This window comes from Cylas formicarius, unplaced genomic scaffold (genome assembly GCF_029955315.1).
Source record: "Cylas formicarius isolate icCylForm1 unplaced genomic scaffold, icCylForm1.1 PGA_scaffold_10__41_contigs__length_53128322, whole genome shotgun sequence".
Lineage (NCBI taxonomy): Eukaryota > Metazoa > Arthropoda > Insecta > Coleoptera > Brentidae > Cylas > Cylas formicarius.
This window is the reverse complement of record NW_026844214.1, coordinates 18,002,811-18,025,109: the sequence shown is the minus strand read 5'-3', so window position 1 is coordinate 18,025,109 and position 22,299 is coordinate 18,002,811. Positions and strand designations below refer to the sequence as shown.

The window sequence follows — 22,299 nt, the reverse complement described above, 5'->3', positions numbered from 1 at the left end:
TATTAATTACATTTTTAATTAAATTTATTTTACTACCACAAATCTTCTATGAGGTTGAATACCCAATGATATGTAGAAGACGGAAAGCAGTATGCCTAATCTGTTCAGTTTGTCCATAACAAACAAAAAAATTTAACATTTCCATAAGTTGCTCTTTCTTGTAATTGTAAATAATCATCATCAATCATTTTGAATTTCACTTTTTGAGTGAGTCACTTTGTGAATTTTTATTAAAAAAAATTGAGAGCAGGTTTCAAAAAGTTCTGCGCTTATCTTTATGATTGTCGAACTGTTTAATATTCATCGCCAGCAGTTTGAAGTAATTCCCTCTTCTTCATTTTCCTGGAATTAACCCATCTATTGCATACTGTATCGTGTGTATTGAACCAAGTTTCGTCTAAGTAAATAATACATGTTTTCGAATTTTTACTTTTTAATTTCATAAAGTGTGCAATCTCTGCGATTTCATGACCATGGAGGGTGGCACGGATAAATTATATTGGTTTCATCTTCTAACTTACTTTTCAATTTATGCAAAGTAGGAACAACCGGGTTTTGACAAAAGGAGAATAATTTTATTCTTATAATGTCTTGTTCACTATTGTCCAGACAGTGAGGTTGAAAATAACTAGTTTTTTTTTGTTTAAGTAAGTTACGGCTGAGGATATTGGCCTTCTTGTTTAATGAATCGTGTACTTATTAAACATTGATCACATCTAATCACAAGTAATTTCTAACTGACATAAGGGAAAAATTAGTGATGTCAGTAAAACGGGTTAATCATTACTTTTACTGATATCAGCCGACTAGTGGTCAAGATTACTTTGAGGCTCACCATACTATAATGTGTTGCATATATGCTTTATCATATCACTCAGTTATGTGATGTATTCGTGCAAAAAATTCAGAATTAAACAAGCCTAAACAAAGTTGTGACTAAAGTGTCGTTTATAAAACTTGTTACATAAAGACATTTCATTAGTATAATCTCGTTAAACTACTTTACTGAAACCATACGAGGTAATACTCCTAATAGGGTAATAAATTTTTAGATGGGATTAAAAACAATCAATTATGCAGCTGCCACCACATAATGTAGGATATACGAGTCCCCTAGGTTCATATAAATAAAACTTGTTTTGCTAAAACGTAATATATAATAACAAAGCTGGTTTTGTCGTTTTTTTTTGCAAAAGTATATCTTAACAACGGTTCGGGGGAATTCAGAACCAAGGTATGTGTAATTCCGCTGAACATTTCTAAAAAAAAGTATATTAAAATTTCTATCACTCTGTCACAAGTCATTTTAAATATTTGAGAAATTGAACATAAACCACCACATGCTTATGTTGATAAAAAGAATTATTAAAAAAATTGTATGTTTAAAAAGGTCTAATTGTGAGAGAAAATAAATTAAAATAAGGGGAAAAAATAACTGCGTTTATAATGTAGTAGCAAAATGTAGTGTTTCCAGTATCATTAGTTTTTTGTACAGATACATGACGTGACGTATGACGTGACCATCAGAATTGACAAACGTCAAAATAACACTGTTGAAAATATACTGAAAACATCCGCTCGCTGTTTTTACTTTCCGTTCGCCTTATCAGTGCATAAATGGGTATTTTAGAGTGGAGAATAAAAAATTATATAGATGAGATTTCAATCACAACTTACAAATCATTAACCGTGAGAGGTGTACATTCATAGAAAGTATAATGAGTAAGATTTTTCAAAACTATTAAAATACAATATGGGGTAATTATGTGGATATCTCTTTTTAGATTGTAAATGACTCGATGTGCAGGTTCGTGGGTGAAATGTAAACGCATGCGCCGAAGATCATTCCTATCTCTGCGAAAATATCACAGCCATCTTAGGCGCTTCAATTTTAACTGTTGTATGCTATGCAAAAATGCACCCAAAAAGTAATGGTAGTAGAAAAATTATACTATGCAACACTTTGATAAACTGTTTTAGTCACGACTTTGATTTAGCACGAGTTTAATAAACGAGATAAAGGTACTTAAAAAAAATGTAAATATTTTGTTTATTACATTCCCAAAATTTCATGTTGTTTAAAAAATAAAAGTGCTTCCAATAAATCGTTTTCCATTTTGTAACAAACATAGGAAAAATTACCATTGTTGAATAAGGGACAAATTCTATAATACCAAAATATTCAACCCAGTTCACCAAATTAAGCAGATGACACTGAATGTCCTATTAACTGTTGAAAATTATGTCTTGGTGTCATTTAAGTACATCAACAATCCATATTATTATGAACTTTTCTTTGATTTCAGGTGTTACAAAACATATCGGGGATGCGTTGCTTCTCGAAAGATCTCAAAGAACGGGCAGAGTGAACACACTAGGAATTGCTCCTTGGGGTGTAGTAGAAAATAATCAAGACTTAATTGGGCACAATACCGAAGTACCCTACCACTCGATATCATCGCCCAGGTAAGATTTATATTTTATTAGGCGGATGATAACGTCAAACAACACCCGATGCCTGTTTCAGATCGAGAAGTGCAGCGTTAAACAACCGACACGCATATTTTCTGTTAGTAGATAACGGTACTATCGAAAAATATGGCGCAGAAATTATTCTGCGAAGGAGACTGGAAAAATACATATCCAAACAAAGATTATATCCCTGTAAGTAAAACACTAAATATTCTGGGAACTAACGAATAGAATTTTGTGGAATTTATTATTTAGCAGCAATAAATTTAGCAAATTCAAATATATTTTATTACAGATTCAGCTATTGTGAAAAATTCTCAAGTAACTTTTGCTATCTATACGAACCTCCTACAGTTTTTGAAAAAGCAATTAACGTTCCTTTTTTAGAATATTACTTTTTAATATCGAGTTTTTTATTACTCCTTCGAATCGACTCACATACTGTTGCAGTACGCGTCCCTATACGCAACGCTTTATAAATAGAAGCAAATTGAAAATGTTTTCTTGTTTTGCGAGTCTACAAAGTTTTGTTAATTTACCCTAGCAGTTAATTAACGAACAATTCCACCTGCATAGCTTCAATTATTTCTTAAGCGTCTTTGTATCCGAAAAACGGTATGAGGTGGATAGAGCGAATATCCGTAAACACAGTACGTTACTTTACGCTTTCCCTCACCTAAACCCTCGCAAGTACTAGGGCTTAAGGTCATTCGGTCACCTATATTCATATTCTTCTTCTATTCCATTCTATATAATGGACATTTTCGCAGCCCATTTTTTCTTCGTCTCATTGATTCTGACTTCATTCTACATTTTCATACATTCTACATTTACATACAGTTCATACTAGTTACAAACTTGTTTAATAAAATCACACATGCTATTTAAAAAAACTTATTTACAAGATAATGGAACAGTAGAAGTACAAAATAACAAACACAGGGATGTGCTTGATAAAGGACCGATTTTACACTCACAAAGATACACATGGCATCTTATTACTAAAACACCTATGGTTAAGATGAAATTTTTTCTACACTCCAGACAACCATTTTCTTTTTATCAATAACAAAATCCTTTTGAGCATTTGTTAAAATTTGTCTTAATTAAGTGTCTATTGTTCGGTATGATGTTTATAGTATTAAAGTGGAACTACCCTGGTTTATGTCCCTTGATACACAAACACTGAATCCAGATTTATTGAGAATCGATAAAATTATATTTTTGCCCCAGATTTCAGTGCCTTTATTCTGCTGATACTGCAAACAGCCACTGTATATAGCATTCCAGGCATATAGTTCAAATCATCAGGTATTTCTACCTAATATACCTACGGTTGCTATTATTCCACTAAGAATTATTATTTGGGAAGTAAATTTTTATCCCAAAACGACTTTCCTAAATGTCAACGTGAAAAATAACGGCGACAATTATATCTGACCGCATCTCCCCCCGCCCTTATCCGTCATGCGACGGATTTTGTAGTTTTGTAGTTAATACAATGCTTTGTTCTATTCCCTTTTTTGAAGTTTATCAATTCAGACGGTCATGTCAATGAACATATTCGTGTTGTTTTGCAAAAATGTACCCAAAAACTAAAGATCATACTACACTTCTTGCATAATATAAGATTGTCATTATTCATCACCTATTGGTTGCCACAGAAATAGGACAGTGCACATACAAGAATCCAAACTTTATACACTTTTTCGATAAATCTTGTTTTATCTTGGTTTCAGTCACACAAAGCCCAATTCCAATAGTATGTTTAGTAATAGAAGGTGGGACAAATACAATAAGAGCAATATTAGAGTATGTCACAGATGACCCACCAGTCCCAGTGGTCATTTGCGATGGGTCAGGCAGAGCAGCCGACCTCATAGCTTTTATGTGCAAGTAAGTTTGTATAATGTATCATTTTGCCATTATACGATTTTACGTCTAACTTCAGATATGAATGTTCAATGTTAAGAACCATGAAAGAGTATATAATAGCCGCCATTCAGAGAGCCTTCGAAGTTGCCGCTCAGTTAGCTGATGGACTATTTAGCGAACTAATGTTATGTGTGGAAAATAAGCATTTGGTAAGTGTAACTTACACACTTGACATCACAATATAATTTAAAGCCAGTGGATCCAGACTTGAGGGGCACATGACAAAAATGGTTTTTATAACAGTTACAGTTTAACTTTCAAAAAGTAGCAATCCAGATATGAAATAAAATGGCTGTGAAGGGTTTTTCTACATTACTTTAATAAGTGCAATTTATCAATTTCAAATTCCAACCCAGAACAATTGATTAGTCCATTATTGAGTACCAAATACATTATTGGTTTAATGAGCTAAATAGAAAGCGGTTCCCATGTTACTACTTTTTATTTTAGCACTAATGTTCTTGCTTTTTTCAAACTGCTAGTTTTATCTGCTGCAGAGAGTTCTAAATACACTTTTGGTATGTTAACAAGTCTTGATTTCAATATTTGCTTCCAGTTATTTCAAAATTCTAGAGGAGTATTAAATGATTAAACACATATTCAGTTAGGCTTTTGCTTCTACCTATACTTAACAGGAACATGAAGAGCATATATTTGTCCGACATTTTTCAAATTTATAAGTATAGTGCTGGCAAATTGCCATAGTAGCGGCACCAAAAATAAATGAAAAGTATTATTAACCTTTAAACTGAAAATGCTACAATTTAGTCTGCATTTTTTACTCTGTAGATTATAGGTTTTAAAAGCTAATGCCAAATGAAGGATAAAATGACTGTATTTCTTTCACTATGTTTTCAGTACCCTGAAGTGTAAAGTCAATTGTAAAAACACTTTCCTTTGCTTTTATACTCCAATTTAAAGTAGGGGTAACATTTTCTACTTTCACATTTCATTTTACTTGGTGCCACAAATATTCTCAGAGGTTGAATAGTCAGTGATTTGGAGGAAGAGGTAAACGAGTATGCGCCATCTGTACAGCTAAACTATCACATACATATTGTTTTTTTAATAGCATATGAATTTAACACTTCCAAAAGTTGCCCTTCCTTGTAACCAAATTCAAAGTAGATATCATTTTGTAACAAATAATCTTGAATTCTTGTATCTTCATGCTAGTGCAAGCTAGAGTCATTAATCTTCTTCTCTTTTGATCCAGCGTGAATCAACCCATCCTTTACATACTGTTTCGTATGTATCCAAGCAAATTTCATCCAGATAAATTATATATTTGTTTTCGAATCTACAATTTTTAATTTCTTTAAAATTAAATCTCCAAGTGCTCAACGTGTGCGATTTCATTACCACTTGTTTTTTGGCTATTTAATTATAATTACATTGGCTTGATCTTCTTCTAGCTTTCTTTTCAGTCTGTGCAAAGTAGGAGCAATAAGATTGATTGATATCATATCTTGTTCACTATTATCTAAGTTTGATATAGTCAATTTTTGACAATTAAGAAGAATTTTGTTTCACCGCCACTCGGCTCGCCCGCTAACTTGATTCTTTGATTATGAGTAAGTAGTGTAATGTTTCTTTTTAATTGAGTTTTCTAAATATCTCGCGGGCCGGATCAAGTCTTACGACCAGCCCGACTACTTTTTTTTTCTTTCATTGAATAATTCACTGTTAACAATATCCTTTATCGAGGATATTGGCATTACTATGAGGAAGCAGCTTTAATTTAAATCTTCTTGTTTAATGAGTCCTTTACTTATTAAATATTCATACACATTTCCCACATTTTATTTTGCATCTAATGACAGCTGACAGCCCTAAGAAGGATTTTCGAAAATGGTGCGGACTATTCAAAACTGCCACTGGTGTCAGCCCACTCTTACCTATGAATAGAATGTAAACATTCCAAACCAATCTACTAACGCCTTGGCGTTTAGAATGGGTGTGTCACCCAATTATATTCCTTGAATTGGAACACTTGAGGTTATAAGCATCGATTTGACATCAGCAACCCAATAACTATCAAAAATTCTTTTTTCTTGCTGCTATGTAAATCGTTTTATAAGTGTCGGAATGAGTGAGTGACGCGGCCTAATTGGGTTAGAAAAATTCTTCTTCAATATGGATGAGCTCTGATTAACTCACTAAGTTATAATGTTGATCATCATGACATAATCAAAACTTGATTTACTTCAATTTTGATTACAGATAACAATCTTTAGAACATCTGACAAATATGACCAAAAGCCACAAGAACTAGATCAGATTATTTTAACAGCCCTTTTCAAATCTCAACATCTCTCACCCACTGAACAACTTAGCCTGGCACTAACCTGGAACAGAGCTGACATAGCTCGATCGGAAATATTCATCTATGGCCAGGAATGGCCACCTGGAGCGTTAGAAGATGCAATGATGAAGGCTTTAGAACATGATAGGTGAGAAGGGCTATCATGAATCATTTGCTCGCCTGTTTAGAATATGTTGGGTGCGTTAATACGGGTTTGGGGTTTTTTTCATAGAATAAAACAAACAGAAAAATTTCGGAAGAAATCAGGCAGTAATAACGCTTACTACTAACTTTTTTCCATTAAATTTTAATGGTCAGAAGATACTTTAATAAAAAAAAATCAATATGAAAACAGTTTTGAACTATTGGAGTTTGTTAGGAAAAAGTTGCTCAGCCTTGTATATTATAGGTTCTCACTGTACTCTGCTTCATTTTTTTAATGTTTTAAAATTAACCTAAAAAATCTACTACGGAAAAACTATAATTTGGGTCCTTATCCTTAGTTTATTAGTATGGCGAGTTTTATAAACATGTTTAGAATTATTTAATTTAATTTTTAGGTGTGACTTTGTTAAGCTATTGTTAGAGAATGGAGTAAGTATGAGAAAATTTTTGACAATACCGAGATTGGAAAATCTTTACAACTCAAAACAAGGCCCTAGTAATACTCTCAGATATATTTTACGAGATGTGAGGCCTCATATACCAGTGGGATATGTATACACGCTACATGACATTGGATTGGTTATAAATAAACTAATGGGCGGAGCTTACAGGTGAAGTTTTAACTTTTTTGAAGTCGAAAAAGCAATCATCTTCATTATTTTTTTGCAAATGTTAAATGTTGTCAATTAATTTTTGTACCGCTGTGTATATTGTACTGTATTGAATAAATTTTAGAGCATTTTATACAAGAAGAAAGTTTCGGCCTATATATGCAAAGGTTATGAACAGAGCTCAGAATTTAACAATGGGCACCGCACCTTCCAAGCCATTTTGCGCAATCAGCTTACTGACTGAATCACTTCCATCAGGTGCAAGCCCCTGTTTATTTGACTATCCATTCAATGAACTTTTGGTAAGCGCGGTTCCAACCAATATTAATATTAGTTTATTGTTTTTGTTTTGTTATAAAGCAACTTTGTCAAATCGGGAAAATATTTTTTTTTCTTAATTTTTCAGATTTGGGCTGTGCTTATGAAACGACATAAAATGGCGTTGTTGATGTGGCAACATGGCGAGGAAGCTTTGGCAAAAGCGTTAGTGGCATGTAAATTATATAAGGCAATGGCCCATGAGGCTGCCGAAGATGATTTGGAAACCGAGGTTTATGAAGAACTTAGAGCTTTTGGAAGGGAATTTGAAACTATAGGTAGAATTTTTAATTTTACAAAATTTTAGTAAGACCTAAAACTAGTTAATTTCGTTAGGGTTAGAGGTATTGGACTATTGTTATCGACAGGACGACGATCAGACGCAACAGCTGTTAACTTGCGAATTGCAAAATTGGTCAGGACAAACTTGTCTTAGTTTAGCTGTAGCAGCTAATCATAGAGCACTCCTAGCTCACCCCTGTTCACAAATAATTTTGGCAGATTTATGGATGGGTGGATTACGTACTAGAAAAAATACCAATATTAAGGTAAGCAATGCAGTGACAAGATATTTTTGTCTGATTTTATTTTGTTAATAATGTTAGAAAAATCGTCAAGGTTGGTAAATTATTTTATCACCAATTGTGTATGATTACATATCAAACACTAAAAAATATGTCCACTCATTTTCAAACAAAGCAACTCTTTTATGTGTGTCGCAAAATTTATTCCATATAATTGTTTCATTAATTTCGGTGTTCTTTTTAATGTAATCGTTTACAATTTAATGAAAAAATGATAGCTATATAACTTCGCAGGAACATTAACACATTAAGATATATTCAATATATTTGGTTTAGGTCATTATGGGTCTATTTTGTTGCCCTTATATATTAAAACTGGAATTCAAAAGTAAGGAAGAGTTGCAATTGATGCCACAAACAACAGAAGAACATAAAGAACTGGAGAATGATGATGATGACAAGTCAGTTCCCGAAAAGCATCCAGATGGAGAGGTAAATTTTTATCATGCTTTGATTATGTAAATACAATCATTTAAATACTTTTGTCCTTAATATTTTAGTGGATAAATAATCACGGGTACATATTCAGAAGAGTAAGCAATAAACTTTTATGAATCATTATTTGTTCACACCTCACCTTTTTATATTCTCTTTTATATTCAATCAAATGATTGCTCTGCACCTTTTCACAAAGCACCACTTTGTGCTTGTTCTATGTTAAAACATGCACATACTTCGTAGAAAAACATCAAATAAAAGCACTGTCTCTTTTAGAAAAGTTACCTAAATTTTGTGTGCTACCTTGTCCCAATATTACCTCCAACAATTTTTTTTCTAAAACGGGATAAGTTTTGATTTTTGTATAAAATAATAGGATTTCTTTTTAACTTTTCCGTTGCAGCGAAAGTGCAATACTAAAAAGATTTGTATATTCTGATAAAAAAAATTGAAAGTATAGCAACTGTTAAATGCGGGAGCGTAATTACACACGCAACTGAACCTAAACAATTTATTAATCAAATAAAGTGGGTATAAATGTCAAAAAGCGCAAAATTACATTTTACACGTATCAAAACTCGAAAACAGCCATCTCAAGTCTTCGACTACCACACTCTTGTTACTTAAATTTGGTACGTAGCTACTTCAATGAGGCCTTCTGGTCAACGGCTAACTCTTCTATGGGCAGATAGATAGGGCGTTCATTTATTATAAAAGCCTAATAAAAGTTAAGGTGAATCTAAATCATTATGATTATCTACAATGACAAATTTAACAAATATTGCTAACTTCGTTCTAAAGATTGTGATGCAAAACATTACTATTATTATCTGGTTATAGATTGTTTCGCGATAATATATAACTACCAAAGTATATGTTAACTGAACTTTATCAATTTGTCAATCAATCAATCTATGTCAACCCGTTTGCTATATGTGTTCATTTTTTTGGCTCTAAATTTATAGTGTGAATTTTTTGTAGTAGAATTTAAACTGCTTAAAGAAGACATTTTTCGAAAATAAATATTTTCTAAGTTTCCTCCTATAATTTTAAATACATTTTAGATATGATAGTTGAACCTGCTGCATATTACCTCTCAGATCTAAGTACAAACTAGCTTTTTGTCATTTTGATTGTTTCTTATACACTGCTATTTTGAGATGATAAATTCAAGTATATAGATGGAATATAGGTGGTTAAAGCCAATGTTTTTTGGTGATGTTGTGATTGTTGTCATCTCTATGGATAATGCCTTGCCACAAAATAAAATGGTACTAAATTCCAAAAAATGCAAATGCATTTAGTTTTTTTAGAAGTCCGAACACTCATTTTTACAGGTAGAGCATGTGTTCAGATCGGTGAACATCATTACATATCTTAGAGTTCTGTTTGACAATAAAATAACATTTGTGTATTCACTAATAAAACATTTAGGATAGAGATATACTGGAGACTCCTGAAATTCTTGATGCAGTTCAAATCCTTTACATAAGCCGGAGAAATTATTTATCGCCTTGCAAACTTGGACGGGAGTACAAAAGGTTTATTAGGTACATTACGTACAAAATGAGGATTCCTTCCTTCACCAGTACATCAAAACACTTCAATCGGAATTGTTTTTATTTTTCTTTTGTTCTCTTTAGTTTTTTATAATTTGGGAATTTTTGTGTCGAGCAAATTGAAATTTGTTTTCATTTAATAATTTGCTGCGGTTATATTCTCCGCGTTTTTTGGTGACAATTTCACTGGATATATATCCATGAAAAAGTCGTATGTAGCTCCGGTGCCGTACTCCGCTGTGAAAGGGACTAGCAAGATTGAGGTAGAGACCAACGTGACACCATTTTTCCGCGTGCCAGAATTAAAATCTTGAATGCCGTCAAGTGTTACGAAATTGTACCAGTCAACAGCCAGAGCTGCATGCAGGTTAGACCGAGAAGAAAAGAGATTTTCATTTTATTTCTGGCTTCAATTTTATCAAAAATTATAGTCCATTGCTCTTTCTCGTCCACATTTCTGACAAACTGTTTATGTACCAACTTGCGAATGATCAGATAGCCTGTCCAAATAACTGAGCTTCTGTTTGACTCTGAAGATGTGTAGTGAAAGTCCTGTACTGTCTGAGATTGAACAGCGCAGGATAAATTGTGGTTGAAACATTGTCTTAAACCTTGGTGAAACCTTTTACATATACACAAGGCTAGTGCAAAAGTAAAGATAAAATGTCCCATTATTAATTTTTATTATAGTAGAGAAACAAATACAACTAAAACAACGGTACTAGTAGCTATTATCACCTGTTTTTCACTAGATACTACACAACCTATGTAAAAGTTGAAAAGTTCGCCAACAAACGCAGAGTAAATACAACTAGAAAAAATAATAAGTAAAATGTATTTTCCAAAATGCGAAAAACGTTTAGCAACTCTCAAAAAACCTTGCCAACACCTACCTCCGATATATGATTGATTATACATGATTTTTTTAATGTTTTCTTGAAGCTGTTAAAGTCCTACTACAAAAATCTGAGTCACTCTGCTTGAAATTTTAAGTGGCTGTTTTATTTCAGGCGCTTCTTACCGAGAATTACATCGTTAGGGACAAATTGATTCAAGAAAATGGCAAATATTTCACAGAATATGACAATACCAAGTATCATAGTGCCGCTACAGACATGCATTCCGATAAAACACAGAAGCAGCGAGAATTAAAAATCAAGAAAAAATTGTACGAATTCTATACTGCACCTATAACAAAATTTTGGGCCAATTCAGTATGTTGTCTCTTTCCTCTCTGCCCTATGCGAAATCAAAACTACTCTTTTTCAGATTGCGTATCTAATATTTTTGGTTCTCTTCAGTTATACAATACTAGTGAAAATGGACGAGATGCCCATTTGGCAGGAGTGGGTTTCGATGGCGTTTATTATTTCATTTGGCTGTGAGCAAATCAGAGAACTCATTTCCTCTGAACCAGTACGCCTAAGTCAAAAAGTGGCTGTTTGGTCATGGAACATGTGGAATCCTTGTGATATGGGCGCCGTTTTGTTTTTTTTGGTTGGAATGACCCTCAGGTATTCACTTGCCTTATTTACCCGTCCCGATTATTTTTGGTGCTTAAACTACAGGGTTGTTTGTTTTAATCGATACAACCAGTGCTATCTCTGCTAAAGCGATTGTGTTCTGCACCACAATATAGCATCTTCGAATTTTTTATTTTGACATTTCGTGTCCAATATGAACCTGGATTTTTTAATTTTTTGATATATCATCATAAATATTAGGGTCCTGTAATCAGTATTCTAAGATATAATACCATATTTACCATATATACTTTGTGCCTAGAAATGTGGTTTTAAAAAAAAACGTAAATTTATATCTTGCAGGTTTGGCGCCCAAACATTTAGTGAGGGGAGAGTGATATATTGCGTTAATAGCATCTACTGGTACTTAAGAATACTCAATATTTTAAGTGTTAATAAATACTTAGGTAAGTTTTTAAATTTTTTAAAATCTCAGTTAACTGTTCAGTTTTTAATCAGACAAAATATCAGCTGTTTACAATCTTTTGATATAATTGAAAATAGTAACATTTACTTCGTTTACTTATTAATGCACCATTTATTGTCATTAACCATGCGACCTGGGCGTGCCACTCTTTATTTACAGTTTATAGCTTAGGCAGACGCCTAAAAAGAAAAGGCATAAACATTTTTCCTCATCGGATTATCTATTCTTCTGTGAACCATTCAAGGAATTTCATATTTCAGGTCCACTAGTCACTATGATGGGCAAAATGGTGAAGAATATGATATATTTTGTTGTCCTCTTATTAATTGTGTTAATGAGTTTTGGTGTTAGCCGTCAAGCGATACTTAATCCGCAGGAACCGCCACAATGGAAAATTGTCAGAGACGTAAGCTTATTTTGTTGCTTTAATAAAAATGGTAGACACCAAATACCGATTTGTTAGGTTTTTATGGAGCCATATTTCATGTTATATGGAGAAGTGTATGCAGATAAAATCGATCCTGATTGTGCTGATGACTCGGAATTTCCTTGTGTAAGTGGTCGTTGGATATCTCCCATCATCATGTCCATCTACCTTTTGGTTGCCAATATTTTGCTGATCAACCTGCTTATAGCCGTGTTTAACAATATTTTCAATGAAGTGAATTCGGTAGCTCATCAGGTGAGTGCAGCTGCCAACCTTCTCCGGTAATGGTTTTTATAAATAAATAAATATTTTGTGTTATTAGGTTTGGATGTTTCAACGATTTACGGTTGTAATGGAGTACGAACAAAAACCAATTCTGCCACCTCCGTTGATCATTTTCTGTCACATATTCTTGTTGCTAAAATACATCCGCAGAAAAATGGAAGGAAAGGAGGAAGGCTACGATAATGGTTTAAAGTTATTTTTGGATAGGGATGAAATGGAACGTTTGTACGATTTTGAAGAAGACTGTGTGGAAGGTTACTTGGCTGAACAAGAGACCAAATTGCAACAGTCCACAGAACAGCGAATCAAAATCACGACTGAAAGAATTGAGTATTTAACGCAGGTGAGCAATACTTCTAAACATTTTTGGTATTTACTTACTTATTTGTTGCGTCTGCTTGATGTATTTAGTACTAATGATTTGTTGTGCTGCCGTTAGAAAATGTATTTTTTTTGTTTATATTTTTTATTTTTTATCGTCATATCATCTAGCCCTTTGACAAAGAGATTATTCCAAAGAATTTGAAGACACATGACTTAAGCGGAGGTATGCCTACCATACTCCATAAAGTTTTCTTCTTCGTGATAAATACTTTCTGAACTGAACTGTTGACTGCACAGGCGTAAAGTACGCAAGTTTTAGAATCCCATCAGAAACAGTTTCTTTTAATCTGCTTACTTGTTTTGGTAGTTCTATGGCTCAATAATATATCGGTATCATCAGCATAAACAACAGTACACCCAAGACAAGGACAACACTCATCTGCCACTATATTTACCAATATAATAAAAAATGACGGACCCAGAATGGGAACGCCCCCTTACTCCGCTTGCTAATCTAATAAGATTTTGTGGTTTATAGTGTCGAATGCCCTACATAAAATAAAAGTAAAGAGAGTTGCTTCCCATTAAGATATGTTAGTAGTATTTTGTCGTGTTCTAAAAATTATAAAGAATGTATTAAGTAAAATAGGAAATGTAGAAAAGCCTTTGAAAGTTGACTCTGAACACAAACGCTTTCCTGGGCCCCTTCCTTCTAAAAACTGGCATACACTTTTATATGTTAATCAAGTCTAGAAAACTGAGAAAGAGACAGGAGGGTTTAAAATTATTATGAGAAACATTATTGAATGTTTAGAAACAAATAATAAAATTTATTACAATTTTCAAATTTAGCAGAAACTGCGTCTCCCTTTGCATAAAAATAAAAAATAATTTGTTAATAATAAAATGATATCTTGCTAAACAAATGTAAATAGGTATTAAAAATTTAATTAATATTAATAAGTTAAAACAGCTGCTTATGCCATTTTTATTATAAAGCATCATTAATTTTTTCTCACACCGTATCACTGACTAAAAGTCTCCAGTTACAATTTTTTCCTCCAAAATTCTTAGGGCCCGTTGAGACTGGGCCGGTGAGCGGCCGGTGGCGGTCAGGTCATTGTATTTGATTATATGAAGGTGCTCTTAAAGAAAAACATTCTACCATGTTGGATGATTGTTATTTTAGAAAGTCGAAGATATCCATTCAAGAGAAAATGTACAGACGACCGTACTTCAAAATTTGGAGGTTCGATGTCGGAAATTTGCTGAACAGTTGGTCGATATGGCGAACGAATTGGAATTTCTAAAACAGCGACAACATTATGCCAGTCAGAAACGGGAAAAACTTCTTACACAGACTAGTTCAAAAGACACAGCTGATCCTGAAACGCCTGAACGTGTAACGGAGAGCGAGATTTCTGCAATTGCCGATTTAATTAACCAACCGACAAAACGCAAAACTATGACGAGGTCGCTGACTGAAGTGAGACCTGATGCGTTCATTTTCGATAACGGGCAATATATCGAATATAGGCACATCGAGGAAGAGCATGACGATTTCAAGCAGGATGTTGATAATATCTCAGTAACAGGTAAGCTTGTCCTTACTGATTGTTTATGTTATTGTCATTTTGATAATTTGATAATTTTCTAATTAGGTAAAACTACCAGTGTTTATTTTTTTAATGCAAATAATTAAGGATTACAGAATATTTATACAGGGTGTTTCAAAAATCTTGCTGCAACGCTCGGTTGGAGATTCATCCAACAAAAAAAAAGTTCAATATAGCCGTTGGTCTGGAAAATTATGTTGTAATTTAGTCATTTATATTGATAAAGGTCTAATTTAGCCGTCCCAAGAGCGTAGTTACCTTGTCTATTATGCGACAACACATAGAACGAGAAATGCGCGTAGAAACCCAAAAGAGAATGCTAGTAGACAAACTCCTTTCTATCATGATTAAATATCTCGATTACAAAACAGAAATTACTATTTAGTTAATCATGATATCTCTGCCAATTTTATTAAATCAAGCAAATATTTTTTTTAAGTCTATATACATGAATTGCAACAGTCCACAGAACAGCGAATAAAAATCACGACTGAAAAAATTGAATATTTAACGCAGGTGAGCAATACTTCTAAACATAATTAGTTTTGGTATTTACTTACTTATTTATTGCGCCTGCTAGACGTATTACTGATGATTTGTTGTCATATCATATAGAGGGCACTTTTCCCGATTATACTTAATTTAGCCGTTTGCAACTTGTTTCAGTGCCGCTTTTCCTTACTAGTAAATTATAATTTGAATTATTTATTCAACTGGTACCATTTTTGTATTTTCGTGATTTCTTGGTATTGATGTGGAATTTGTCAATTTAATTTATTGATTATTTAAATCACAATAAGTAATTTATAAGACTAGTAACACAGCTAAGTACATACTTAAAATATCAACAAGAAAAAATATAGAAAAATAAAAATAAAAAAGAAAACCTAAATCTGAAGAATTAATACACTGCAATAATTTTAGTTCAACGATGCAAAACTCTTGGACTGAGTAAAATGTTTTTTCGCATACAATTTTTTTTATTCATGTTGACCCACTTCAATATAAACAAACTACATACATGGATACCTATCCTACATAATGTCTTGGACTTTAGGTAAAGGCAAGTAAAACACGAAAAATGGTTATTAGCATTCTCTACAAGACTTCGAAGCGCATGAACATTAATTTTTTCCTACAAAATTAACACAAAAGAAAAGGTTGAAATTAAACACTCCATATAATGAAAACTAAGCATTTCCGGACCTACGTGTATATACAAAAAACATTTTTTATATGGTGTGTCTTAAAAGGTATAATCTTGGCATTTGAACGCAATTATCGAAATAACTTGCGGGTGGACCAATAAAATACCAGAGCAGTTATTGGAACGGACTTTCGAGGTGTTGTATATAAAGGTTAAGGTAATAGGAAATATAGTGACACTAAATATATTAAAAGTTTCACTCTCAGAGTGGTCATTAAGGTTAATTACCAGTACCAATTTTTAAAATGCACCGTATTGCATTTTTTCAGCTAACACTGGTATATTATTAATTTCATTTTTAATTAAATTTATTACTCTCGGATTTAAGTTGGAGTAACAATTAACAGTAAAATTAGTGTTATACTTCCAAGAGGCTTTTTCGAAACGCATTGTAAAATAAGTTATTCAACATTACCAACGATATCGTCCGACAACTGGTTGACAACTTACCTGCCTTGTTCCTGTCTTACTCCTTACCTATGAATTGGTTGTTGGTTTTACCCAGTAGCGATAGGTATGAGGATCCTGCTTACTTTTTAGAGAAAGGGCCGTTAAAAGCCAAGACGATATACTTTGAAACACACCATAGATATTATTGCCGAGTGAAACATCCAGCTCGAATATACGTATACAAAGAGTCGGCTGATAAAGTCGAATTTTTCAACTATGTGACTGTATTTACGGTTCAGAGTGTTTTAAAACAAAAAATAACTTTTACTCAATATAAAATAAATATTTGGTAGCGGACACAAGTTGCCGTAATAGGGCAGTTTAAATATTAAAAGTCAAAAGCGTTTTGTTAAAAACTTTCACCAGAGGATATAAGTTTTTTTTAAGGAACCGTAAATGTTTAAACAATTAGCTTTTTATATTTGAAATTAAGGTTAAATATCGTGTGTCGACAGCTTTGAATAGCGTTTGTTTTCTCTACAAATTTTTGAACGTTGTGTGTCTATGAACACACACATATTCGGTTATGTTCTTAAATTGAACTACTAACACACACGATTGGGTATATATTAGTTTTTACAGAATTTTATTTCTGTCATACTATAAGATAAGTAAGATGAGTCATGTTTCACAAGTATCCCGGACTACACATATTTAAAAAAAGTAACCAATTAACTGCAAAAGAGCAATTAAAGTTTATATAACTGGCACTCGTCACTTATATATAATTCTGTAAACTTTGTCATTATTTTGGTTTATTATAATAATAATAATTATTATTATTATTATTATCGAAATAAATTAAAGCTTTCATCTTGTTTTCATTCATTTTGTTTGTTGCGGTTCAAATTCTAGGGAACTTATTTTGTTGGATCGAAATTTACCAATTTTTTGTCATATTTAAAATGTGCATGTCCCACTGGTTCACAGATAGAGCTTACTATGAATTTATGAAGGTACCCCGGCTGTTGTCGTCCTTCACGTAACTAAACATATACAGGGTGTTATTGAATTGACATCTATTGTGTGAATCATGTTCAAGAAACAATGGGCAAAAATATTCATTATAAATTCGCAATAGAATAAATAATCCCCTCGATACAAATTTTCCATAGACAAAAGTGTGCCGCCGTTAATTTAACAGATTCTAATATGAATAAATCTGATTCATCCACTGATAATACAAGATGTTTCACATTCATTTTTGACACATTGTTAGTTTCGAAAAATATATTAAATTATCTGGCAGCAAATTTAGACACTATTGGTTTAACCAGCCCAAATTCCGAATAACCAACGGATATAGTGTATAGTGTATCACGAATTCACTCATTAGAATGTGGAGGGTTAGACACGTATCTCTTAAAAATAATACAATTAGACCTTATGGCTTCACTTCATAGTTCTATATAATTGGATTGGATTGGAACTATTACTCTAAACTATTCAAATATATATATATATATATATATATATATATATATATATATATATATATATATATATATATATATATATATATATATATATATATATATATATATATATGTTGTGCTGCATACCATATTAAACTACCGATGTATCTAAGTTATATACGAAATAGATACATAATAAAATTAAATTGGGTGTGTTATAAGGGTCAACTTGGACACAGCCACTGCTGTTTGTGGTGTTACTAAAATCTGTGTTTACAATCTATTTTTTTTTCAAATTGTTACTGGTTAATCGAAATCAGTGAGTTCAGTGTGTAAAAAAAACTGTCATCCATCTTTCAAATAAATAGACGAAAGCTTTTTCAACTTGTTGATTGAGATTAGCATAAAATATTGTACCCTAGTATATTTTAGATTCTTTGGCAACAAAGGTATCGTCCTGTATTCTCATCATTATCAGGGTGGATGTTCAGATTCACTCATTAAATTATATGATGTCAATTACCCAACACTCTGTATAGATAACAAAGCAGAGTACTAATTACAATATTCTACTAATATCTCGGAGATAGAACTGTGTCATGGACGAATTGATTAATGAGTTATGCTTACTTGTCACCAACCAAAGATATTGGTTAATTAAATTTATTCTACATTTCTAGGTAATTATTAAACTGCTTTATATCTTGGAATTGACTTCGTTCCTGTCGTCAGGTCGGACTTATAATAAAACTTCATCATGGTCATACTTTTATTCTTATAATAATATTCTTAAATAGGAATCAGTTAGTCCATAACATAGTATTGGTATAAGAACTAATAAAATATGTACAAAAACGGTGGCTTCTAATACACGTCACCTGTAGTGACAGTAACTTGCGCCTTTTCATTTTCTCGTCATTGCAATCATTACATATGTCATCAATTCGCAGTTTCAATTTCGTTTTTTTGCAAAACCATCTTCCCATTAATTAAGCCCATACTTCATTTAATCCGCATCCTCTATAACAAATAGCAACGAAACATTACCATTCCCACGAAGTCGTACACCTACACGTTTTTAGGTGAAGAAACTTCTGCAATAAGTGGCACACCTGTCACTGTGTTGGATAAACGTCAAATGGCAAGGGCACAGTCTGAACCGGAAAGTTCCGAATTGCCAGCGTCCGAATCTTTTACTAATTCGTTAAATAACGAACCTAAAATCAAAATTATACCTCGCGAAGCCATTTTGATGCATATGCATAGCGAATATACTAGTATTACAGACGAGTTGGAAACTGTGTGCGGTTTACTGAGCCCGTCGAAATCACCGGGGCTTTTGTCACCCCCCGGACCTGACCGATCTCCGCCAAGTAAGTGTTGCTTGATTCGTTGTTGGCTCTTACTTGACGTACTGATTATTATTATTTTGTCTTGAGGCTGATGCATAAAACGCATTTCCTTCATAATGTTGTTCCGTTTTTAAGAAACCTTTACTTTGAATGGTATGGTTCGTGACATTGTATAATGTAAATTGCAAGACATATCCTGCCAGTACCAATCGAACAAATGTCTATATCACAATTTCTATTCTTGGATCTAATTTTGCCCTTGATAAGAAAAATTAAGTGATTCATCATAACACGAGGATTGATTTTATTCGATTCCAAGAGCTACAAACCTGCAAAATTTGTCAACAGCTAAATTTTCTTAAACCTCTTTTAAGATCATCGTTCCATGATTTGCCTGGTCGTCTATGGCTGCACGAAAGTTTCAAGTGATTGGTTCCATATTTGTTCTGGTTCCTATAGTTTAAGTCAAACGCATATTTGTATTTAGAATGTGCGGTTACTATATATTTATTGGTTTTGTTTTCTTCTCTATTTATTTATTCCTTTACTAACACATATCGTTACTGCATGACGGCTTTATGTAACAGTAATTTCATTTAACTTTAGAGTCATCCATTTTTTAATCTACTTGAATGCATTGTAAGTTGTGGTAATTTAATTAATCAACTTCTTATCGCAATGAAGCACTCTTAATAATTTTTCGAAATTGTAATAGGTATAAGGAAACGTCATGTCTCTGAAATGTCTAATCCCGAAATAGCACTCAACTTTGAAAAGGAACATTTACGGAGTGCTGAAGAATGCGATTATATGGTAATGGAAAATTTGATCCAGAGACGTTATGAGAACGATTCCGAGGATGAGGTGTTGGTTAAGGAAAATGAAGGGATTGAACCACAGACGGGACGAACTTCCGCTTTGTTAAGTGTATTATCTGAAACGCGTGAATACAGGTATCTATTATTACTTTAACAAACGATGAATTCGCCATAAAGTCCTTAAGTTTGAATGAACTCATTTCTCAAATTTTTTTTTTCTAGATTGAATTCGTGGCCTGTTCGCAGCATGCTTTCCAGATCTGAAGCCACGGAGGGTGAACTATCTAATCCTAATATAAGTAGTAGCGGTAGATCCCAAAGCGAAACAAGTTAGGGAAGTCAAATAGATAAACTTTTAGAATTTCGAATACTATTTGTGTCGAACACAGTATTTTTGTCTCTCATCATAAAGAATGCTCATATTTAAAATGAAAATGCGTGCGTATATATCAAATTTATTTTTTTTTTCTCGATATTGTGATTTTACAGTACAATAAACTGATTTAAATCAAACATTTTTGTGAGTTATTTGTAGGATTCTTGTCTCCAGTCATACATAATGCTCATATTTAAACAAAAAATGCATACATATATCAAATGTATTTTTCCCTCGATATTGTGATTTTACAGTACAATAAACAGATTAAAATCAAAAATGTTTTTTTTTTTAATTATTTACTGTCCCACTTTATAATTCCCAAATTTATAAAATTTGTGACCCCGAACCGTTTTTACACTCCATAACCTTTCTGTCAATTCTTTGATGCTGGGTTTTTACATATAACCCACTGAAACATGAAATACAAAAACGAAAAATTTACAGAATTAAAATTTATCTCTGTAAAATGTAGTAAAGCAAATGTAGCACTAAAAACTGACACAATGTTGCCAGTGCTGGACATCGCTCACAATACACTATACATAGAATAATATTTTTATGTATGCAAAAGCATAGGGAAAGAAGAAAAAAAATAACGTTAAGAAAAAAGGTGATATTGCCATCGTATACGCTGATGGCAACAGTTTGCAAAGAACTTGGAGGTTTGGATTCCAAAGTATTAATTTCTTGCGTATTTAAACAAACCGAAGCCGTGTATCATGAACAGATGTACTTGTTTTGTGTATTTTGTGCTTAGCATCATCTACTGTAAATTTCCAAAAAACGCATTTGCGCCACATTTACTCATTTTGAAATAAGATTTAATGGGATCTGGACATATGTTGAAAAAGTGCTGCCGTAAATATGCCACATCAACCTTATTGTCCAATCAAGGTCGATGGATAAAAAGGACAGTTTAAATATCGCGCAGGGCTTTCTCAAAATATTTCCTCGAAATTTTGCAATTCAGCTGAAAGCGGTAGAAACAATATTCGGTGGCTGAACATTTTAATATTTTGTTTTTTTGTTTACCTTGGTACCTCTAAAAACAAAAATTTTACAGCCAATTAAAATGTTATTAAGATAAATTGAACGCACGGTACAAATCCCCTGAGTATCCTTTCGATAAAATTACGTTTTGGTCGGAGGTATATACATTAAATCCAAGACAAGTGCCGCGACACCAAAAAAAAAAAATTCAAAAGGCCTTTTCGTACATCATTGCGCGTATGGTAAACTCAATAAGCTTCTTCGACACAACGTCAATAAAAAGGTTTATGCAAATGTACAAAAGATATCTACTTGGATCTCAATAATCAGTTGCGATATAACTTAGATTCGTTTTTTATATCCTACTTTCGTTTATTCCCTCCCTTTCCCTCTGTGACAGATACAAGGAATCATCTACTGTCCGCGACTGAAATCTATATTTGAAGAATTTTTGTTATTTAAGTTATGTAGGTGAAACTAGGCTTAAACAGTAACTGGTTCTTCCAGATGTCTGAAACTCGTTTAAAAGAAAGCTAAGCTTGTTGTTGGCCATGTACTATACAAGTTATTGTAATATTAAATTATTATTGAGTCTGGGCCCACCTTTATATAGGTTTCTCTGTGATAAAAATATTCACTTCTCTGGTATTGTTTTTCCAATATTTTTTGACTTTTGCGAATAATATATTATCAAACACG

General features: G+C 32.8%; 1 protein-coding gene across 3 annotated transcripts in view; it reads left to right on the top strand.

The window, feature by feature from the left end:
* The window catches only part of LOC132708330 (transient receptor potential cation channel trpm), a 43,134-nt gene extending 22,045 nt beyond the window's left edge, over positions 1–21,089 (top strand). Inside the window, exons 5-25 of one of the 3 annotated variants that reach the window (XM_060680598.1) lie at positions 2,307–2,466; positions 2,528–2,664; positions 4,212–4,368; positions 4,424–4,556; positions 6,631–6,860; positions 7,273–7,488; positions 7,613–7,790; positions 7,895–8,084; positions 8,143–8,354; positions 8,667–8,822; positions 8,891–8,923; positions 11,398–11,601; positions 11,657–11,901; positions 12,214–12,317; positions 12,598–12,743; positions 12,801–13,019; positions 13,087–13,392; positions 14,563–14,968; positions 19,144–19,434; positions 20,129–20,366; positions 20,454–21,083. In XM_060680598.1, the coding sequence (XP_060536581.1) occupies positions 2,307–2,466; positions 2,528–2,664; positions 4,212–4,368; positions 4,424–4,556; positions 6,631–6,860; positions 7,273–7,488; positions 7,613–7,790; positions 7,895–8,084; positions 8,143–8,354; positions 8,667–8,822; positions 8,891–8,923; positions 11,398–11,601; positions 11,657–11,901; positions 12,214–12,317; positions 12,598–12,743; positions 12,801–13,019; positions 13,087–13,392; positions 14,563–14,968; positions 19,144–19,434; positions 20,129–20,366; positions 20,454–20,565 (4,073 nt within the window). In that variant the 3' untranslated portion in view covers positions 20,566–21,083. Of the gene's footprint in view, positions 1–2,306; positions 2,467–2,527; positions 2,665–4,211; positions 4,369–4,423; positions 4,557–6,630; positions 6,861–7,272; positions 7,489–7,612; positions 7,791–7,894; positions 8,085–8,142; positions 8,355–8,666; positions 8,823–8,890; positions 8,924–11,397; positions 11,602–11,656; positions 11,902–12,213; positions 12,318–12,597; positions 12,744–12,800; positions 13,020–13,086; positions 13,393–14,562; positions 14,969–19,143; positions 19,435–20,128; positions 20,367–20,453 lie in introns of all 3 variants that reach the window. The other 2 variants (XM_060680600.1, XM_060680599.1) reach the window with 2 other exon arrangements.
* Positions 21,090–22,299: the final 1,210 nt, after the last annotated feature.